Source organism: Pavona decussata, unplaced genomic scaffold (genome assembly GCF_977016875.1).
Source record: "Pavona decussata unplaced genomic scaffold, jaPavDecu1.1 SCAFFOLD_52, whole genome shotgun sequence".
Lineage (NCBI taxonomy): Eukaryota > Metazoa > Cnidaria > Anthozoa > Scleractinia > Agariciidae > Pavona > Pavona decussata.
This window is the reverse complement of record NW_028145474.1, coordinates 1,475,001-1,493,897: the sequence shown is the minus strand read 5'-3', so window position 1 is coordinate 1,493,897 and position 18,897 is coordinate 1,475,001. Positions and strand designations below refer to the sequence as shown.

Here is an 18,897-nt window from a genome sequence, read left to right as displayed (position 1 = left end):
CATTTGTGTCAATATCAGTGTTGCTGAGGCCCCTTCCGAAAACGGAAACTTTCCACTGCGTTTTAATATTCTACGCTAAATGCATAATTCCGAGGAAGCACTGATTTCTGCCCTTCCTTCATTTCCCCCTTCCCCCCCCCCCCTCCCCTCCTACCACTCCCAGTTTCTAACCGGATTAAGATCCAGCCGCTGTTAGGGAAAAGAGCCAGACCCGAGGGAGCGGCGGAAATCGAGCCTACCCCCAGTCACCCTTGGAGCGCAATCAAATGTGATGTGACCCACTAAGCTCATCAGGAAGAAGCGTTTGGCTCGCTTTATAAGCGCAATAGGGGATTTACGAAACAGGACGGCAAATTGTCCTTGTGTGGCCAACGTGACGGCCAAGTTTTCATGACTCTAGATTGTAACATTCCCACCGCTCGTGGTGTTCGCGTTGTAACAGATGAGAGAACATCAGTTTTAGTCGCAAATCGCCTAAACCTGTGAAGGTACTAAGATATCATGTTGGTCACACAACGACAATTCACCGTCCCCTTCCCTCAGCCGTCCTGTTGTAATGAGGCTTGGAAACCAGGCCTGCACCCAGGCCCTCTCTGCCGATGAAGATACTGGTATAAAAATTAAAAGAAATGAAATAAATAATGCCACACAAACAGAACATATAAAGGGCCATAAAAACCCAGGATATTTATAGGCAAGATTTATGTTTCTATCACAAAACTAAGCACAAAGCAGTAGATAAACCATTTCAGCAATGTTTCCTGAAGGATTTATTCAAGACCACATGCAAAAATGCCAGTAAATCTGAGCTAAAACAACCAAAAAGCAATCAAAGTGGCTCTATTGGATGATTAGGCACCAAGGCCTTCTTCAAAATAATATACTTACACTGATGGTTCCTTTTCTTCTCTTTACAGTAATTATTGTGCCAAGCAAAGTTGTGGGTGGTGCATGTGCATGAAGGGGGAAGGGATAGTTAAGGGCGATTTAGACGGTACGATTTTGCCTACGATTTGTCGCATGCGACACGCTTACGCCATGCCTACAACACGAATCGCGTCGTGTAAATCAACCTACAACATCCTTACGACAGACGCACACAACACGAAAAATGTCGTAGGATTTTAAAACATGTTTTAAAATCCTACGACAATCATAGGTAAAGGCAATGTTGAGTGGCGAGAGTTGTGTACGATTTTTACATGACGCAAGCAGCGCGCGCTCTAGAAATCGCATGCGACAAATCGTAGGCAAAATCGTACCGTCTAAATCGCCCTTTAGAAAGTGTAAAGATGAGCAACAAAGACAAAGCTTCAACATGCGTTATGCTTTATTTATTCTGCACTTAGTCTAGCATGATGTACAAGGAGTTCATGCCAATCCTGAGTGACTCAGATTCAAAGTTGATTTGAGAAAGTAAATAAAGTATGTTACTAGAAGCCCCCTCCCCTCCCCTGCATGGAGAAAATGCATTCCCCAAAATAAGCTCTCCCCCCCCCCCCCCCCCTGAAAATTTACAGGAGGCATGTTCCATTGTGCAATGCTTGAGAAGCTTGTTGCAACCAAACTGATTGCAGGGCTGACACTACGGCAGAGGGCTTATTTATTTGGGCCAATATTTCAACTAGTACAACTAGTCTTCTTCAGAGCAAGAGTTACAAGCTCTGAAGAAGACTAGTTGTGCTAGTTGAAATATTGGCCCAAATAAAGACGCCCTTTGCGGTAGTATCAGCCCTGCAATCAGTTTGGTTTATTTACACGTAAAGTGACGTCTGGCACGTGCATTTCTATTACACGAGATGCGGCAACGGAACGTATTCAGAACAGTTTATTTTGCATCATGTGGTCCCCTGCATCCAAAAGTTTTGTCCTTGTTGCAACACTGGCACATTCATATTTACAAAAAGTAGAAATTATTTCTTTTCTCAAAGATTGTTGCAGTATTGTTGGGTAGTGGTTCCTGCAACTCAGATGTACCAATTTTAGCCATTGTGAGAACTTGCCTCTTGTAATTTCCACCTTATGTGTGCAAGAGATGGATGGACTGCACACATGACAGAGAAACACTGATCACTCACTGCTGTCCCTATTGTAATAAATACTAGTTTCCCTTAGATTTACAAACATTTTCTTCATTTTACAGACAATTTGTCTTGTGTTTGAATTAAATATCTTCAGTATGACTGTGTACATTCAGCACTGCTGGTTTTGAGGCTCCACCCACCACAGCTGGATTCTCCTCAACAGGCAGCCCAATAACTCCAGCCTCCCTAGCTTGATGAACCTTGAAAAGAACAACCAAATGAAAGATGATTGAAATAAATTATGAACAAATTATTGGCCAGGGAGGGGAGAGGAGTCCTATGAATCTATGACTGTTGAGTCGCCACAGTTTTAGGTAAGCTAAATTTACTTGTTACAAGTGATTGATTTTGTAAATGTTATTTATCTACGTTTGTACATGTTATTTATTGACGTAATTTATCACTGACTGCTGTACCCCATATCTCCACCAGCCTCGACTAGCACCTGGCATTTGCGGGTGGAAATGGACCTTATGTAAATGACAGTTAATAATAATAATAAAGTGTGTTAAAGTGTGTTAAGATTTTAAACACGGCTTCCAAGAAAAGCAGCATTTATTATTTTAAGTTTTTTACTTTTATAATTCTAGTTAGGTAGATAGTTAGTTGATAAATATAATTATGTAGCTGATGGAACTACCGTGTCTACATAAAGTTATCTTATGCTATCCTTGTTGTACACTGAGGATTGAAAAAAAAAGATGTAGCAAGGCAATGTCTCCCGGCAAACACATACCTCACATAAGAATCTTGTTATAGCATCAAAATAACCATAACACTGCCATGTTTCATTGTGGGTACCACGATCAAAACATTCCAGTTTCTTTAGACAGGAGCCTGACGCCTGGAACATGAATCAAGTAGAACATACATCAAAATGTAACGATTTAACTTATTGGTGAAAGGAGCAACAGAACTAACTTTCTCGGGGTTATGCAAAGTCTGCGTGGGTGCGTTAACTTTCTTGTTTACTATGTTTTGACAACAAAAGGAGAAACAGAACTTTGGTCACTGTTCACAGTTGATACCAATACATGTACATACCTTATACAAACTGGTCATCATTCTTGGAGGAATAAGTTGATCAGCCAATCCTGACAAAAACAGGGTAGGAACTCTTGCCTTGCGAATCTTCTTCAAGGAATCGTACTAAATTTAACAGAAATAAATGTCTCTTATTGATGATTTCTCCCTGAAATTTAGTAATGACGACAGCAGTAGCAATGATTTAATGAGCAAAATTAATTGCTCTGCTTGTGCATTATAAATGTTGGTACATTTCTTTGACATCATCTTCAAAACAACATGGTGAAGTGACCAAATTCAAGGTTTTGTGGAAAACGTGAGAAAATGACACAGAATAATTCAGAACTGCTTTCTATTATAAAAACAAACAAATAAACTAACAAACAAATAAAGAATACTTGGTTTATCATCAGAGTTATTGATAATTTAAGGTAAATTGGCTGCCGTAAAGAGGTTTGAGTGCTGATGTTTCAAGCATTAGTTCTTTGTCAGAAAGAATCAGAGTAGCCTGCAAGCAAGTTCTCTTTTAGGTCAGCTGCAAAAGGATGGCAGCTGACCTAAAATGAGCTTGTCCTCGCAGGCTAGAATCTGAGCGAAACCATGACGAAAGGCTAACGCCCTAAATGTCAGAACTTGAATCCCTTTACAGAGACCAATTTACTTTAAGTTATCCACTCTGTTGATAAAACCGAAACATTTGTTTCTACCCCCCACCGACACAGCGCCGCAGTTTCTTTAGAAACTACCCCCTTAACTAACAAAATGATAAGATAATTGATTAAAATGTGTAGGGCTATTTTATATCCCTTCTAATCAATCTTCTCAGTTAAGACGTCTTTGGTTACCAAGTGCTAACCAAAAGAAAAAGATTGAATGTTTTCTGTTTGGTTCTCCGGATTTGCAATTTCAGTCGAATGTTCCTTTATTTGAGCAAGTTCAGTCATTTATTTCCCATTCATCTCTTTTTTCTTAGTTTAGCTTTGTAGGTTTCTTTTTTTAACTTGTACTAGTGTTAGCCCTGTAAATTAGTCCATCTCTCTCGTGTGTTTATGTGGGTTAGTTGATCTGACGTAAGCTCTCTCGATGAGCACTTAGTTGCTCTGTAAATTAATATTGTATCATAATAAGGTGGTGAATGATAATAATAACAAAAAAGAGCAAATGTCATGTTTAACCCTTTCACCGCTAAAGGTGACTAATGTCGCCGTTTTAGAGGCTACCACTTTCAAGATTGGCCACGTTCTCAAATCCAGAAATCTGGTTATTATGGTCCACTAATAGTGTTAATTAGTAAGTGTTTTAGGCTTTAAGAGCAAATAAACTGAGTTTATCTTCCGTTTGCCATTCCATATCAACATTTATTTTCAAGCAAAACCAAAAATGCCTGTTTTCTGCGGCATCGACAAAGCTGAAAAACACACATCTTTGCTTCCAATTTTTTAAATTCAAAATCTCATTTTAAAACCAAAATTCCTTCATGACAGCAAACCTTAATCTCATGACTAAGCATTTATCTCCAATTTTGCCTCTCACGCGTATAGCTGTTCGAACATCAGCCATTTGATTCGAGCCACTTTTCAAAGCCCGTAATTTCCCCTTTGCCGTCTGAGTTGCATTCTGGGTAATTTCGATACAACGACGAAATGGAGGTCCCGCCATCTTAATTCAGTAGTTTTTTTATAAGTGTCGAGCCACCCGGTCCTACTGACAAAATATCGCACACATCGTTTTCTTTGCAAGTCAAATCTCCCCCAAATTGCCTAGGTAGGTCCGAGAATCCACCCACAGAACGGCCAGAGAGACAACTTCACTCGTGAGCCACCATGACTTGAGACGAACACTTTTGGCGTCCCAGTCGCTATGAAATCATCTCTCACCTCTGGATTCTTTCAGAGGATTGCCTCTACTCTCCATTCCAGCTTTATGATGCCAGCCTGGGAACTTCTGCAGTGCAAAATGGCCCGAAAGTACACTTATAAACCGATAACTTACGGATTAGAACGCGTTTGTGCTCGCGAGCAAAACAACAACGGTTCAAATAGGTGACGTCACAAAAAAACTTGAGTCCTCATTATTGCAGGGCAGCGAACATTTCAAAGGAGATCTTCATATAGGACAACTAAATCCGTTTTGGTCATCTACATCAAGATAATTGTCCAGAGAGCCCAAGAAATTTGGCAGTGAAAGGGTTAAATATTGTTTAAATAAAAAAAGTGCTAATAACTTTTTCTGTAATTCTTTGAGTTCAGCAGAACATACATTACCTTATTTCTGAAGCAAAGATAAGGAAGCTTGCTGATGCCATTCATAACAAGTTGATTAGCCATACTTGGGATGCTAGTAAAAGTATTCTCCACAATAAGAGCAAATGCTTTGTCTAAATAAAGTTCATTTGATGCCAGAGCAATAGCAACTGCTCCACCCAAGGACCGTCCAAATATAACGATCTTGTTAGTGTCTATGTCATTGCGTGAGAGCAGATAGGACAGTGCCGCTTGAGAGTCTAACTCAAACCCTTCAAGAAATAAAACATAACACAAACTTAACTGAATCCTACTAGAAACTATCCTTTAAAAGCAGCATGTGTCAGCAGAGTCAAATGATACAGTAATAAGTTGCAGTATAATTCGGACATTATTTTCTATGTATATATACAGTACGAACATTTGAGCCTTTTTTGTTACAGTTTCCTTTGTTCATGTGCAGAGTTAATAACATGCATAAACGGAATGACCTTTAAAAAAATTCCAAATGTTTGTTAACCATCCAAAAGTAATGCCTACCCGATAGTAGCTGCCCTTTTGGCCATGCTAGATCCAAAAGTAACAGGGGGCCATTACTTTCGGAATTCTCATAATGTCAAGGATATGTGGTCGCTTACGGGAGGTGGTCGCTTACTAGAGGTCAGACCACAGGGGGTCTAAATTTCGGGTAATTTACATGTGGTAATTGTGGAGACCTCACCCTTTTGCCAGTGCTTATTAAAACCCATAGTAATAGCTTTTTTTAGCTACAAGTATATTACGACTGATCCAAAATTATTCTAGGCAAAAAATCTTAGGGTCTATGGTGATTATTGTTTGTATCTCACAAATTACTTAATACAGGGATTGAGACAATTCTTGTGAAAGGAACTTGACTCTTTTATTACTCCAGGTGGCGCTTTCTAAATTTTTCAGGGAATGGAACATAAGCAAAAAGACAAGAAAATAAAAGATAAGAGAGTTTTTTTTCCTACAATGGATTCAATCTGATAAAAGTTTATTTCAGTGTGTATTTTATCAATTGTTTCAATGCTAAGCTATTTCAGGAGACACTCCTGGTAGCTCCGACTGTGAGATTTATGGCGTCCGCTGTAATGATGTGGCCAATATGTTACAGCGACACATTTTTCAATTTCCGCCTGTGAGAGATACAGCAGATTGTGTGTCAAGTAGTCGCCTACAGGAGGTTAAAAACAATTGAAAATTTAAACAGTAATCTCTAAAAGTGGTTGCTTACGAGCGGTGGTCGCCTACGAGAGGTTCCATCTATAGTGATTTGACTTGAAAACTTTTGGTATTTAGGAAAAGTGGTCGCTAACGAGAGGTGGTCATAAAGGCACTGGTTTGACTCTATGCAGAAAAAGCATAACTTAGTAAGCGTTCTTGGTATCCAAAAAGAAAATTGGGGGTAACCATGCATTTTTCAGAGATAATAAACCTTCAACATGTATTTCACTGCTTTTTGAATTATTGTTACTTAATTATCGCTAAAAAATGCATGGTTACCCCCAATTTTCTTTTTGGATTCCAGTAGCCCTTGCTAAGATCTGCTTTTCCCACATAGTCATACACCGCACAAAAATACTTCCTTATTAGTAGGCACCATCCTTAATAAGTTTCCTACCTTGTTCACTGGGGGAGCCATCACTCTTTCCATATCCTCTATACTCCACCAGGAACACATTACACCCACAATAACTATACCAGTTCCTGGCATTTGTTAATCTATGACCAACATTCCCTGCATTGCCATGAAAAAATAACACAGTAGGAACTGAACCCTGGAACTGAGGAGATTGTTTGAGAAATATAGCATTGATTCTCACGCCATCTTGTGTCTTGAGATACAAGTTTTCAAACGGAAAACCCAAAACTGCTGGATTCTGGACATAAACTCTCGACGAAACTGGTTGATCAGGGAAGTAGAGTAGAGTGTCTTGATAATGGTACAAGGCACCAAACACGGCTGCAGTCAACAACAAGAAGCTTACCACTCCGCCATAAAGCCAATAAAGAAGAAGTAGAGTCAACATGGCGGCACTACATGCTCTCCAAAATCGCAATACCACATGTAAAACAAGTTTTCCAATGGTCTCAATTGTTTTAAAACCAGTATGTTCAATAGATTTCTTAGTTCTAGCCATCTCTGGGTCACTTTCAGACATCAGGAACAATAAATTAAAATAATTAAGATCTACGTAGGCAAGTCGAACACAGAATTGGTGGATTTTGGCCAAGATATTCCAGTGTAAATCCGTTAACCACAAACTTGTGACGACCTCAGTACGTTCTTGAAATAATGGAAATTGGTAAATCTAAAAAAATTTAAGCGACAGGAGGAACTATTGGAAAAGAATGACGACGAATTTAAAGCACTCCAGCGGCTCGAGCGCCATGTTTTTCGACTTGAGTGGCACTAGAATCCAGGACTCGTCGCGTGCTTGGAAAAAAAGTGGGCACTAGTCGAGATCACCAGGTTACCAAGGTAGCAACGCTTCAACAAAAATAAGAGTTGAACATTTTATATTTTAGGTACAATATTTCCTAGTTTTCCTTCCTAATATAATTAAAACTATGAATTCCCACGAAGAAGACGAGGATGAGGGCCCTTCTGTAGATTCCGCAGTTGCAGAGGAGCGTATAGCTGCGCGCAGAATTCGAATACAAAGACGTTTAGAAGCTGCAAAAAGGTTGTCTTGAATTTCCAAGCGTGATTGCTATGCTTGACATTTCTTACTACTCTGGTGTTGTCGTTGTTATTTACTTTAAATACTTATCTTCAGGGAAGCTAGTGGTGAAGATTCTACGAAAAAGAAGCCGGTGGACTCAGAGAAAGATGCGCTCAAGAGTAGAAAGCAGATGGAAGACAGCAGACAGGTTGCTAAAAGCTTGCATAATTTGTATAATTAATCTAAAGGTCCATTGTCGATTTAGAAGATGAATGAAGCTCGATTTTAGTGGCAATTTGGAGTTCCTTTGAAATTGGCAAATTGAAAGCCAGTTTACTGAGTGATCTTTAAAATCATGCCATTGGTTTCCAATTCTAGTTCTAAACACAAAGACAAAAACTGCCTTATCTACCCTTGCCCTTGCATTGGGGAGCAGGGATGGCGCAGTGGTGAGAGCACTCGCCTCCCACCAATGTCGCCCGGGTGCGATTCCCGGACTCGGCGTCATATGTGGGTTGAGTTTGTTGTTGGTCCTCGTCCCTGCTACGAGAGGTTTTTCTCTGGGTACTCTGGTTTTCCCTCTCCTCAAAAACCAACACTTCTAAATTCCAATTCGATTTGGAAAGTGTCCGGCAATTAGTGCTCTGTGCTAAATACATTGACACTTAAATAAAGTGATTTTACCCCCACTGCTGCTCTTCCCCCCACCCACCACTCCATAAAAAATTCAAGTTTGGGTTTGGGTTTGGCTTTATCCTTTACTTCAGTTAATTATCTAAATTACTACTACCATAGATCTATCATCATTAACTCTAGAGATTTTCACTGAGGTTTTTTGAAATCCTTACTTTATCCTATATTCTATAACAAACCATCCTTTTCTTCTAAACAATGTCATTTGAATCTGGTTTGTAGCGTTTGGTGAAGCTGAAATCTGATGGCACAGAACTTGTGACCAACGTCCATGTTGCCACAGATGCAAGAGAATCAATGAGGAGACTAGAGGAAGAGGAACAGAGAAGGCAAAGGTTAGTAGTTCCTCAGTTGTTCCTTTATCACAAAATGAAACAACCACTCTTAAGACCTCGTGCAAGAAGGTTTGAGCATTTCAAATGGCTACCAGATCTGCGAAATTAAGGACGGTGCCTACTAATACCGAAATTATTTTTGTGCGGCTTATGACTATGCGGGAAAAGCAGATCTTAGCAAGGCCTCTTGGAATCCAAAAAGAAAATTGGGGGTAACCACGCATTTTTCAGAGATAATTAAGCAATAATATCTCTAAAAAGCGCCAAAATATAAAGGAATGTATGGGATTTTTTCCCTAAATTGAAGCTTAATTATCCCTGAAAAATGCATGGCTACCCCCAATTTTCTTTTGAGATACCAAAAGCACTTGCTAATTTCTACTTTCTCCGCATAGTTTTAAACCGCGCAAAATTATCCCTGTATTAGTAGGCACCACCCATAGGAAACCCGAGTATCTCGAGATGCGCAGAACGTATGCACAGTAACAATAGTAGACACCGTCCTTAAAAGGCAACCTTTAATAAGATCTCTTGTGGAAAGTTGGTGAAACCTACATCTGAAGACACCTTAAAATTCCTCATTGATGTCCTGCCCTTTAAATTTATCAGGAACGCTCTGATAGTCTTAGTATTTTTTCCAGCTTTAATTCAAATCTCAGATCTCTACCTTTTAACACACACTTGGATGCTACCAACAGTAATCATGGATTCATAACAGTGTCCTACACATCAAGTTCAGAAATTTCAAATTAATGATAAAACAGCAAATTGCTATACTCCATGTTTATTTTTGCATATAAATATAACATACTAAATCTTTACTTAAAGGAATGAGAAGCTAGAAGCTGAGGCAAAATCTGCTACTGAGAAATTTGAAGAGGTGAGATATTGTCAACACTTAATGCCCATTGATAATTTCTGTAGACCAGCAGGAAATCCAGATTTGAGATTTATCTGTGCAGACCTCAACATTTTGCCCCACCCAGCCATCCCCTGCTTTATTAGCATGCAGTACCAGGCTCCAACACATTGGATAAGAGGGTTAGTTTCTGAAGAAACTGTAGTGATGCATTGGTGGGGAGTAGAAATGAATGTTTTGGTTTATCAACAGAGTTGATAACTAAAGGTAAATTGGCGGCCATAAAGAGATTCAAGTGATGTTTCGAGTGTTAGCCCTTTGTCAGAGCAAATACATGACAAAGTGTTGTGCGTGAAATGTCAGCACTCAAATCTCTTTACGGTGGCCAATTTACGTTTAGTTATAAATCAAAGTCCTCCGTTGATAAACCAAAAATTTGTTCCAACATAGTGGGAATGGTGTGATATATGAAAATACAAAGTTGTTCTCTCTCTTTGCAATTCCAACCTGTTTTATTTATATGTTCACTTATTTGAGTCACCTTCTAGTGGTTGGCTGGTTGGTTTATGTACTTACTGCTTGCTTACGAATGTTTACGTAATGAAACTTTCTTGGTCACCTCCTTATGTCCATACATTCATGCATACACAGCCTTGCTTATGTTACACTGTATTCTTTTTTGGTTACAGATTACAAAGAAATGGGAATATGCTCTTTCTAAAGAAATACCACAAGATTTAAATTCAGTGAGTACCTGCTGGCTTTCTATAAATGCTGTGCATTTGTATTTGGTCATGTTTGCTCTGATGGTACCTTCATATGCCTAAATTCTACTTTTTTTTTCAGATGTTGATGGAACAGAAAGGAGCATGTGACAGCATGATAGATGAGAAAAATAAGCTCATTCATGATTTTCAACAGGTATTAATAGTTTGTTTATTACTAGAACTTGCCATGATTTTTTTTACTTGAGAATCATAACCATTGTTTTGTTTATTAACATAATGGTCTTGACAGCTCTTTAAACCTTTTAATTCCACTCTTTAGGAACTTAAGTCCAAGGATGACCAGTATGTGAAAGATTTAAAGAAGGCTGTAAGTTTTTCAAAATTTACATGTTTGTTGTGGTTCAGTTTTATCTTTGGTTAAAATTTTATTTTCCATTAATTGTTTCAAACTGATTATGAATCACACATTACCATACCCAAGAACAGTAAGAATTTGAACTACAACATTTATAAGAAGTTTTGAGTGTCTTTCTAAATGTTTCTCTAAGAGGACTGTAAGTCACATAGTGAAGTCATTCTTTTAATTTCTATTTTTGTTTTAATTAAGGCTGAAGATGTTGATCTGATGGTTGAAAGAATGGAAGAACAGATGAAACAGTTGACAAAAGCTTACAGAGAAGAACTTACTCAAATTGAGGTTTGTTTGGATATATCTTTACCTGTAAAAAAAAATTGCCACCCCAGAAATTTAAACTACTGAGAAAGTTGATTATCCTTGTATGAAAACTTCTAATTTTAATCAAAATGAAGTAATTAAACCTGCATTTATGGTTGCAGAAAGCGTTTGTGACTGAAAGAGCTGACTTAATTGATAACAACAGAAAGAAATGGCAGAATTCAATGCAGCAGAGGCGAGACAAAGAGGTGACTTGCTAACAGTTTTTAATAGCTTTGCACTCATTTAATTTAGCATTTAATCCAAATGTAAGGTGATAAAAATATGATTTGGGACAGCATTAATCATGGTGTTATTACTCTATTGTAAAGGGTACTGGCAGATAGGATAAACTGTCTCTTGATATTTTCTAATTATAATAGGTTGAGTACATGGATTCACGACGTAAAAGAGTGGAAGATCATGAAAATCAGTTACAAACATTGAGGGTACAAGATGCAGAGGAATACAACATGGTAAAAATCAAACTGGAGACAGATGTACAGGTGGGTAGCCTGTGTTTTGTAAGCAGAATTGCCTGTTTGTAGTATTGGTGGGTAGCCTGTGCTTGTTTGTAGAATGATGTGATTCAATTAATTTTGTGTTAAAGAATGTTTTCTTCTAGTACAGAGGTACAGTATGTTTGTGCATTTATGACTATGCTTGAAAAGCAGATCTTACCAGGTGCTGTTGAAATTTTTCAGAGATTATCAAGCAACAAAAATATTATACAATATATTCTAAAAAGCTTTAAAATATGGAATAATAGTAAAAAAATGTATGGCATTTTCTGTCCAAATTGAAGGCCAATTATCTCTGAAATGTGCATTCTTACCCCCAGTTTCCAACAGCCCTTACTAAGATCTGCTTAATGTACATAGTCACAAACTGTGCAAAAATACCCTCATGTTAGCAGGCACCGTACTTAAGAAATTTGAGCTTCTCAGACCATCCCGAGATGCGCAAAACATATGCACAATAGCAAAAGGAGGCGCACCTGAATTATTATTAATCTACTGGTAATAAAAAATTATTTCTTTGTATGCAGATTTTGGAGCAGCAGTTACAGCAGATGAAGGCTACCTATCAGCTGAACCAAGAGAAACTAGAATACAACTTTCAGGTCAGTTGACCCTAATAGTGATCAGCATCAAATTTCTCCTTTTAATATCAATGTTTATTCTACCGCTGAGGTCATGAGAATTATGGATGTGATCATCCAAGGTGAATTTTATTGATATTTTAATAACTTCTTCCCAGTACTTTTATAAGAAAAGTAGGGGGACAATATAGGAGAATTTGTTCTTTGATATTAGGGGTTAAATGGTTAAGCAACAACTTCACTCTGACTCGGAAACATTGTGCTTATATGCAATACATGTAATTCCCCACTATGAGTATTGCAGAACTTTGTTTTTGTTGTTTTAATGCTCAATCTCCCTAAATGTGCGCAAATCACTTCACTTATGCTATACAGGTCTTGAAGAAGCGAGATGAGGAAAACACCATTACAAAATCACAGCAGAAACGAAAAATTACCAGGTTTGTAATCATGTAAAGATGTTGTTCACTCAGTGCCCATAAGTCATTTTGTCAGTAAGGCCTTTAAATTTTTGAATTCTTATGGTTCTTTTTTACTTCTTAGACTTCAGGATGTCCTTAATAATCTGAAACAGAAGTTAGCTAAGCAAGAAAAACAATATAGGTAGGTATTAAGTTATAAGCAAGTTTAATGCTTTAAACATGCAACTAGATCTTAATTGTGAGTAAAGAGTTTAACTCTGACTTTTTGCTTTGTTGCTTTAAGGTTAGTTAACAACAACAACAGCAGAAAAAGTCACCGTCAACCTCTTTACTCACAATATTGACATCAATTCCTGACTACAACTGCTCTGACTTTGAACATGTATCTAAACTGAATAAAGATTGTTAATTTTCTTTTTGTTGGTGTTCAATAAGGGAAGACAACCAAGCTCTAACAGATGATTACAAGAGAATTACAGAGCAGTTCAGAGAACTTCAGAAAAAGTCAAGGTAAGTTCATTTAATTAAATTATACATTTCATTATAAAAATCAGTGTTGGCACGGTCAGGGAAAATTCAGGGGAAAACATAATTTTTTCAAAGTCAGGGAAAAGTCAGGAAATGTTATTTTTGGCTAGCTAGGTGCCAGGTTTGGGAAAGGTAATGTTGTTTCAAACAACATTTATGAAGGAATTGATTTCTGTGGCTTCACCACTGTCTCTATATTTGGCAAAGAATTTGTCTGGGTTTGAGGTTAGTGAGACGTCAGGCAATTTTGCATTTTGATGAATGATGTATGTTAATATTTTGTTTATTAGTTTAGGTTCTATTTTCTCCTTTCTTTTTTATTTGGGAGGTATCCTTGATGGGGTTAACCTGTGGTACCTCCTTTTCATATAGTTTATATTTATTTTTGATTGTATGAATAAAGCATTATTATTAACCCAGAAAATCACTTTGAGATTACACTATAACAAAATGCGATATCCATATTTTTTGAATACCATTTGCCATGCCTTCATTAAACCATGCAGAGATCAAAGCTCACATCTGATTTTCCTTTGTAGACATTTTCAAACAACGGATCAGAAGAAGTTCCAGGACATCTCGTCTATGAATGAGGAGCAGGTCAGGGAACTGGTGCACAGTGTCATGGAGGAGGATAGAATTATTCATGAGCATCAACTGGGGTTGCCATGGGAACCACCTGACCTGTAAGTACTGTCACATGACCTGTAACAGTCATGTGACTGGACAAAACTAGGACAAAACTTTTGTCCTAAAGGACAAAACTTTTTTTGAAAGGGGGAGCATTATGCACCCTTTACATAACTATACTGAATTTGAAATTACATTTGGCTTTATAGAAGTTTCATGGAGGTTGACAAAACAGTGGAACCAACTACAGGACCAAAGGAGAAGCAGATGTCTGCCACGCAGATGGCTCATGAAATAATGTCTGGAGGTAAGACCAAGTTATGTGGTTGTTATATGAAATGTTACCTTTTCTGCCAGAAAATGGCAGGAAAAGAGGGTAAGGGACTTTGGACCTTGGGGTGGAGCCTTCCCATCAAAAACTTTCTTGAGTCCCCCTTCCCCCCCACCCCCCCCCCCCTTGGATTGAGCTCATGTGACATGTGTCAGACTGCATACTGAGACTAGGATGAACAATGTTGAAAGTGCTATGTGGTGATAAAGAAAGAAAGATGGTAAATTTTCAGCTCTGTGCTAAATGAAATAGAAAAGATGAAATATTCATCATCTTTTCTCATCATATTTTGTGTGTTACATTAAGCTCTAAGCTCTAAAAGTCATAATAGATTTTGGATATATATGCAACTGCCTTATATATGTTTTCCCACCTGGTGGCAGTATAGGCATGAGAGCAATAAGAGGTCTAGTTGCGTGAGAAGTAATGTTTACAGGTTATTTGTATTGTGGTTAAAAACTCACCAGTTGCTTCATTGTCACATAGTTGGAACAGAAGATGGAGAGGATGAGCTGGAACAAGGATCAGTTGTCAGAGAATTTCAACAAGATGGCCAGAATGCAGGAAGGAAGTTATCAGCTAAGACCATCAAGGCCATATTGGAACTGATCTGCGATGAGGCTGTGAGTAAAGTCTTCAACATTAACACTGTTTAGGGATGGGCTGTGTGGAAAATGAGAGAAAAGGGTGTGGGAGCCTGGAGAAAGGAGGTGGGAGCCTTGCAGAAAGGGAGTGGGATGCTGAAGAAAGGAAGTGGGAGCCTTGCAGAAACTTATGTGTGATAATTAAGTAGCTGATGGAAATACCATGTATAAATAAAGTTATCCTATCCTAAAGGGAGTGAGACCCTAAAAAAAGGAGCCTGGAGAAAGGGGGTGGGAGCCTGAAGAAAAGGAGTGGAAGCCAAAAGAGAGGAGATGGGAGCCTGAAGAAAGGGTGTAGGAACCTGGAGAAAGGGGGTGGGGGCCTGTAGAAAGAGTGTGGAGAAAAAAGGTTGGAGCCTGAAGAAAGGGAGTGGGAGCCTGAAAAAAAGAGAGTGGGAGCCTGAAGAAAGGGGGTGGGAGCCTGTAGAAAGGGTGTGGTGAAAGGAGGTGGGAGCCTGAAGAAAGGGTGTGGGAGACTGGAGAAAGTGGGTGGGATCTTGGAGAAAGGGTGTGAGAACCTGGAGAAAGGGGGTGGAAGCCTGAAGAAAGGGGGTGGGAGCGTGGAGAAAGGGAGTGGGAGCCTGTAGGATGTGGAAACCTGGAGAAAGGAGGTGGGAGCCTGAAGAAAGGGTGTGGGATCCTGGAGAAAGGGGGTGGGAGCCTGAAGAAAGGGGTTGGAGCCTGTAGAAAGGGCGTGGGAACCTGGAGAAAGGGGAGTGGAAGCCTGTAGAAAGGGTGTGGGAACCTGGAGTAAGTAGGTGGGAGCCTGAAGGAAGCGGGCGGGAGCCTGGAGAAAGAGGGTGGGAGCCTGAAAGAAGGGGTGGGAACCTGAAGGAAGGGGTGGGAGCCTAAGGAAAGGGGGCGGGGCCTGTAGAAAGGGGGTGGGAGCCTAGAGAAAGGGTGTGGGATCCTGAATGAAGGGTGTGGGAGCCTAGAAAAAGGGTGTGAGAGCCTGGAGAAAGGGGGTGGGATCCTGAAGAAAGGGTGTGGGAGCCCAAAGAAAGGGGGTGGGGGCCTGGAGAAAGGGGCTGGGAGCCCGGAGAAAGGTGTGGGAGCCTGAAGAAAGGGGGTGGGAGCCTGGGGAAAGGAGGAAAAATGCATGGTTCCCCCAATTATCTTTTTGGGTACCAAGAGCACTTGCTAAGTTCTGCTTTCTCTAAATAGTTTTAGACCGCGCAAAAATATCATTGTATTAGTAGGCACCACCCATAGGAAACTCGAGTTTCTCAAGATGCGGAGAATGTATGCGCAGGAACAAAAGTAGGCATTGTCACTGTCCCAGGCTGACTGTCTTTTCATCTTTTCAGGGATTTCTTGTGGAGTCTAAACTGACCAAACTTCTTGCTCCTCTTGAAAGAGATGAACAGTCTTTGATGAAGCTGGATGCTATCTTTGCGGTAGGAATTTTCCGTGTTTTGGAAAAACAACATTTTTCAGTATAGGATTAGTTTGATAAATGGCAAAGTATGCTTTTGGTAATGGAGCATTGTTGACCAGTGTACAATAATTTTGCTGTATCTTAACAAGAAGGTTCGCTATAAAGGGCAAGCCCCTCCATCATTTCACGCCTTTGTGGGCATGAGATGAAAATTTAGACGCCGTTCAGCTGTGGCAAGTTGTTGGCTCAAGTGTCCTCTGAAAAATTTTGCCTCAAAATTTCAAAACACCACCGCAATATTGAGATATCAAGTTCTAATTTGTTTAACAGGGTTTATTCTGAAAACTAAACCAATTTTGTTGGTACAGGCTGTACCGAAAAATACACATGTTGTTTGCCAGTTGTTCACGCTCTGATGGTTGATTGACAACTGAAGGTGAGAAATGGCCAGGCCAGTCCCCTTTTATACCGGAACTTCCTGTTTAAAGAGGAAGAAAAATAATAAACTGGACTCCACAATTTATAAACTCTTGAAGAGAGAATGTTTTGTACCATTTGCTTTCCCAAGAGGGAATTTTTTGTTTTGGAGAATTTCTGGCAATTTTGATTCCGGTCCAGGAGTAATACAATCGACAGAATATCAGTTTCCCAACAGAACACAATTTTCACCTTTTTCCATTAACCTGAAAATCTTCTCAACAGAACGGAATTCTTCTTGTTTTGAGTGAACTGTATTCCCTTTATACTGCTATCAGGGACAGAATGAACGGAATACTATTCTTTTCAATCTCGAAACAGAATAGGCATCTAAAGAACATGAATACTACGGAACTTAAGGGGGAAGTATCACGCGAATTTTTTGTCATTTCAAAACCCAAGATCGTTTGTCTGTCAACAGAAACAGCAACAACAACAACAAAAAATAATGATTGTTTAGTTTTGTTATGAATTTTCACCCCAGTGTAATAAAACTGTCGATTAGTGCCTCTAGATCTGGCCAGAGACAGAGTAGGTCGGTATGGATGAAACTTGACTGAAAATGTTAGGTTAACGTTTTTCAAGTTCTTGCATTTTTGTCTTCAAAAGGCGCTAGAACAGATCACGAGTTGTTCCTTTCAATGATTGAGTTGATTTCTTTCCTCTCGTTGTTCTAGAATTATTTTGTAGCTACGTGAAGGTCTTATTTCACCATTTTTAATAAAAGAGTTTAAAAACCCCACGACACTTCCCCTTTAAGCAACGACAACAGCACCAAACAAAAACAGTCGCTCAGCACGAGCATTTTAAATTTTGGTACATTTCTTTGTCGTCCTCTGTAAAACAACAACGTGAAATGACCAAAATCAAGGCGAATTTTTCATTCTCTTTGTTAACTTGAATGCCACTCCTACCAATTTGGTTCCTGGGTAGTTCGCCGTTTCTGTAGAAGTTGAACGAGTTGAAATAATGGCGAAGTAATATAAAGGAAGTTATATTTTCAAGTGCCTTTGCCGTTGTCGTTGTTGCTGCCCAAGTTCCCTAACAGTTTCCCCAAGGAAACCGCGCCAAATCTAAGCTACTGTGCCTTGCTGTGCATGTAAATCACGTATATTTCACATGGTAATGCCAACAGTAAGTTCTCTTTTTTTCCCTCGCACAATCCCGCTGTGGAACAGCCATCTTATGTCTTCCATTAATGCAGAGTCAACCGCTGTCTTCCAAAAGAACGCCCTACAAACTATAAGGCAGTAATACGCAGTGAGATGTGATAATGTGATTTATTCACTTTTATGTTTATTTATTTACTCATTTACTTGCTGCACACTTGAGGAAAAAGCTGAGCAAACTGCCTCTCGAGGCGATTTGCTCAGCTGTTTCATCACGTGGGCGGCCATACTACTCTACTAACTATGATGCTGTTGAGTTTTCGTGAGTGTTTCGCCTCAAGAGATCGAGAGGAAAATATCTGTCATGTTTTGTATTTGAGATTTTGCCTCGCGAGGCGAAATTCGTACGAAAATTCAACCGCACACTTGAGGAAACAGCTGAGCTGATTGCCTTGCGTGGCCTCGCGATCCCTTGCAAGGCAGTTTACCCAGCTCTTTCCTCAAGTATGCAGCAAGCTTAATTAAGATATAGGTGTATATTTTTGTTTCCTGTCCTGCCCTTACCGATTTTTAATGTTCTTAATACCCTTCCGACTGCTACGATTATTAAATATGTATTTATGTTTTTTGAAGGCACTGGGGGTGGACACTGAGGATGACATCTACCTTCTGTCAAGCTACTTCATGAACAGGATCCGAGGAACTGGAGACGGAGAGCAGATACAGGAAGGAAGTGAGAAAGATGTCAAGGAAGAAGAGGACATGGAAGATGAGAAAGGAAGCTTGGAAGAAACGGGTGGCATGACTGAGGAGGGAGAGAAGAAAGATGAAGAAGGATCGGTGGTGTTCAGTGTGGATGAGAAAGCAAGTCAGTCATCTTCGGTCAAAGCACACTTGTCAGGT

General features: G+C 39.4%; 2 protein-coding genes across 2 annotated transcripts in view; one reads left to right on the top strand and one right to left on the bottom strand.

Moving 5' to 3' along the window:
- Positions 1–1,806: 1,806 nt before the first annotated feature.
- LOC146480842 (protein ABHD13-like) lies at positions 1,807–7,776 on the bottom strand. The gene is made up of 5 exons (XM_085109180.1): positions 6,999–7,776; positions 5,375–5,625; positions 3,129–3,233; positions 2,821–2,928; positions 1,807–2,284 (listed from the first exon to the last, which is right to left on the bottom strand). Exons 1-5 carry the CDS (start codon positions 7,537–7,539, stop codon positions 2,165–2,167), a joined length of 1,125 nt encoding a protein of 374 aa, XP_084965306.1. The 5' UTR covers positions 7,540–7,776; the 3' UTR covers positions 1,807–2,164.
- A 79-nt stretch (positions 7,777–7,855) lies between these two features.
- Positions 7,856–18,897, top strand: part of LOC146480841 (dynein regulatory complex protein 1-like) — a 16,147-nt gene continuing 5,105 nt past the window's right edge. The window contains exons 1-19 of the mRNA XM_085109166.1: positions 7,856–8,064; positions 8,158–8,251; positions 8,959–9,071; positions 9,900–9,951; positions 10,620–10,676; positions 10,777–10,851; positions 10,978–11,025; positions 11,266–11,355; positions 11,496–11,582; positions 11,757–11,879; positions 12,422–12,496; positions 12,851–12,915; positions 13,019–13,078; positions 13,333–13,407; positions 13,965–14,111; positions 14,265–14,362; positions 14,873–15,009; positions 16,338–16,427; positions 18,628–18,895. Of these exons, the coding sequence (XP_084965292.1) occupies positions 7,949–8,064; positions 8,158–8,251; positions 8,959–9,071; positions 9,900–9,951; positions 10,620–10,676; positions 10,777–10,851; positions 10,978–11,025; positions 11,266–11,355; positions 11,496–11,582; positions 11,757–11,879; positions 12,422–12,496; positions 12,851–12,915; positions 13,019–13,078; positions 13,333–13,407; positions 13,965–14,111; positions 14,265–14,362; positions 14,873–15,009; positions 16,338–16,427; positions 18,628–18,895 (1,870 nt within the window). The 5' untranslated portion in view covers positions 7,856–7,948. The remainder of the gene's footprint in view (positions 8,065–8,157; positions 8,252–8,958; positions 9,072–9,899; positions 9,952–10,619; positions 10,677–10,776; positions 10,852–10,977; positions 11,026–11,265; positions 11,356–11,495; positions 11,583–11,756; positions 11,880–12,421; positions 12,497–12,850; positions 12,916–13,018; positions 13,079–13,332; positions 13,408–13,964; positions 14,112–14,264; positions 14,363–14,872; positions 15,010–16,337; positions 16,428–18,627; positions 18,896–18,897) is intronic.

What these genes read in the sequence shown, in the direction of transcription:
- LOC146480842 (XM_085109180.1), bottom strand. Translation starts at nt 7,539, where the DNA reads ATGTCTGAAAGTGACCCAGAGATGGCTAGAACTAAGAAATCTATTGAA. An exon ending in ATCTTTGCTTCAGAAATAAG is followed by an intron (nt 3,234 to 5,374) that starts GTAATGTATGTT and finishes TGTTAAATTTAG; the next exon opens with TACGATTCCTTGAAGAAGAT. An exon ending in TAACAAGATTCTTATGTGAG is followed by an intron (nt 2,285 to 2,820) that starts GTATGTGTTTGC and finishes GTTCTTTTCAAG; the next exon opens with GTTCATCAAGCTAGGGAGGC.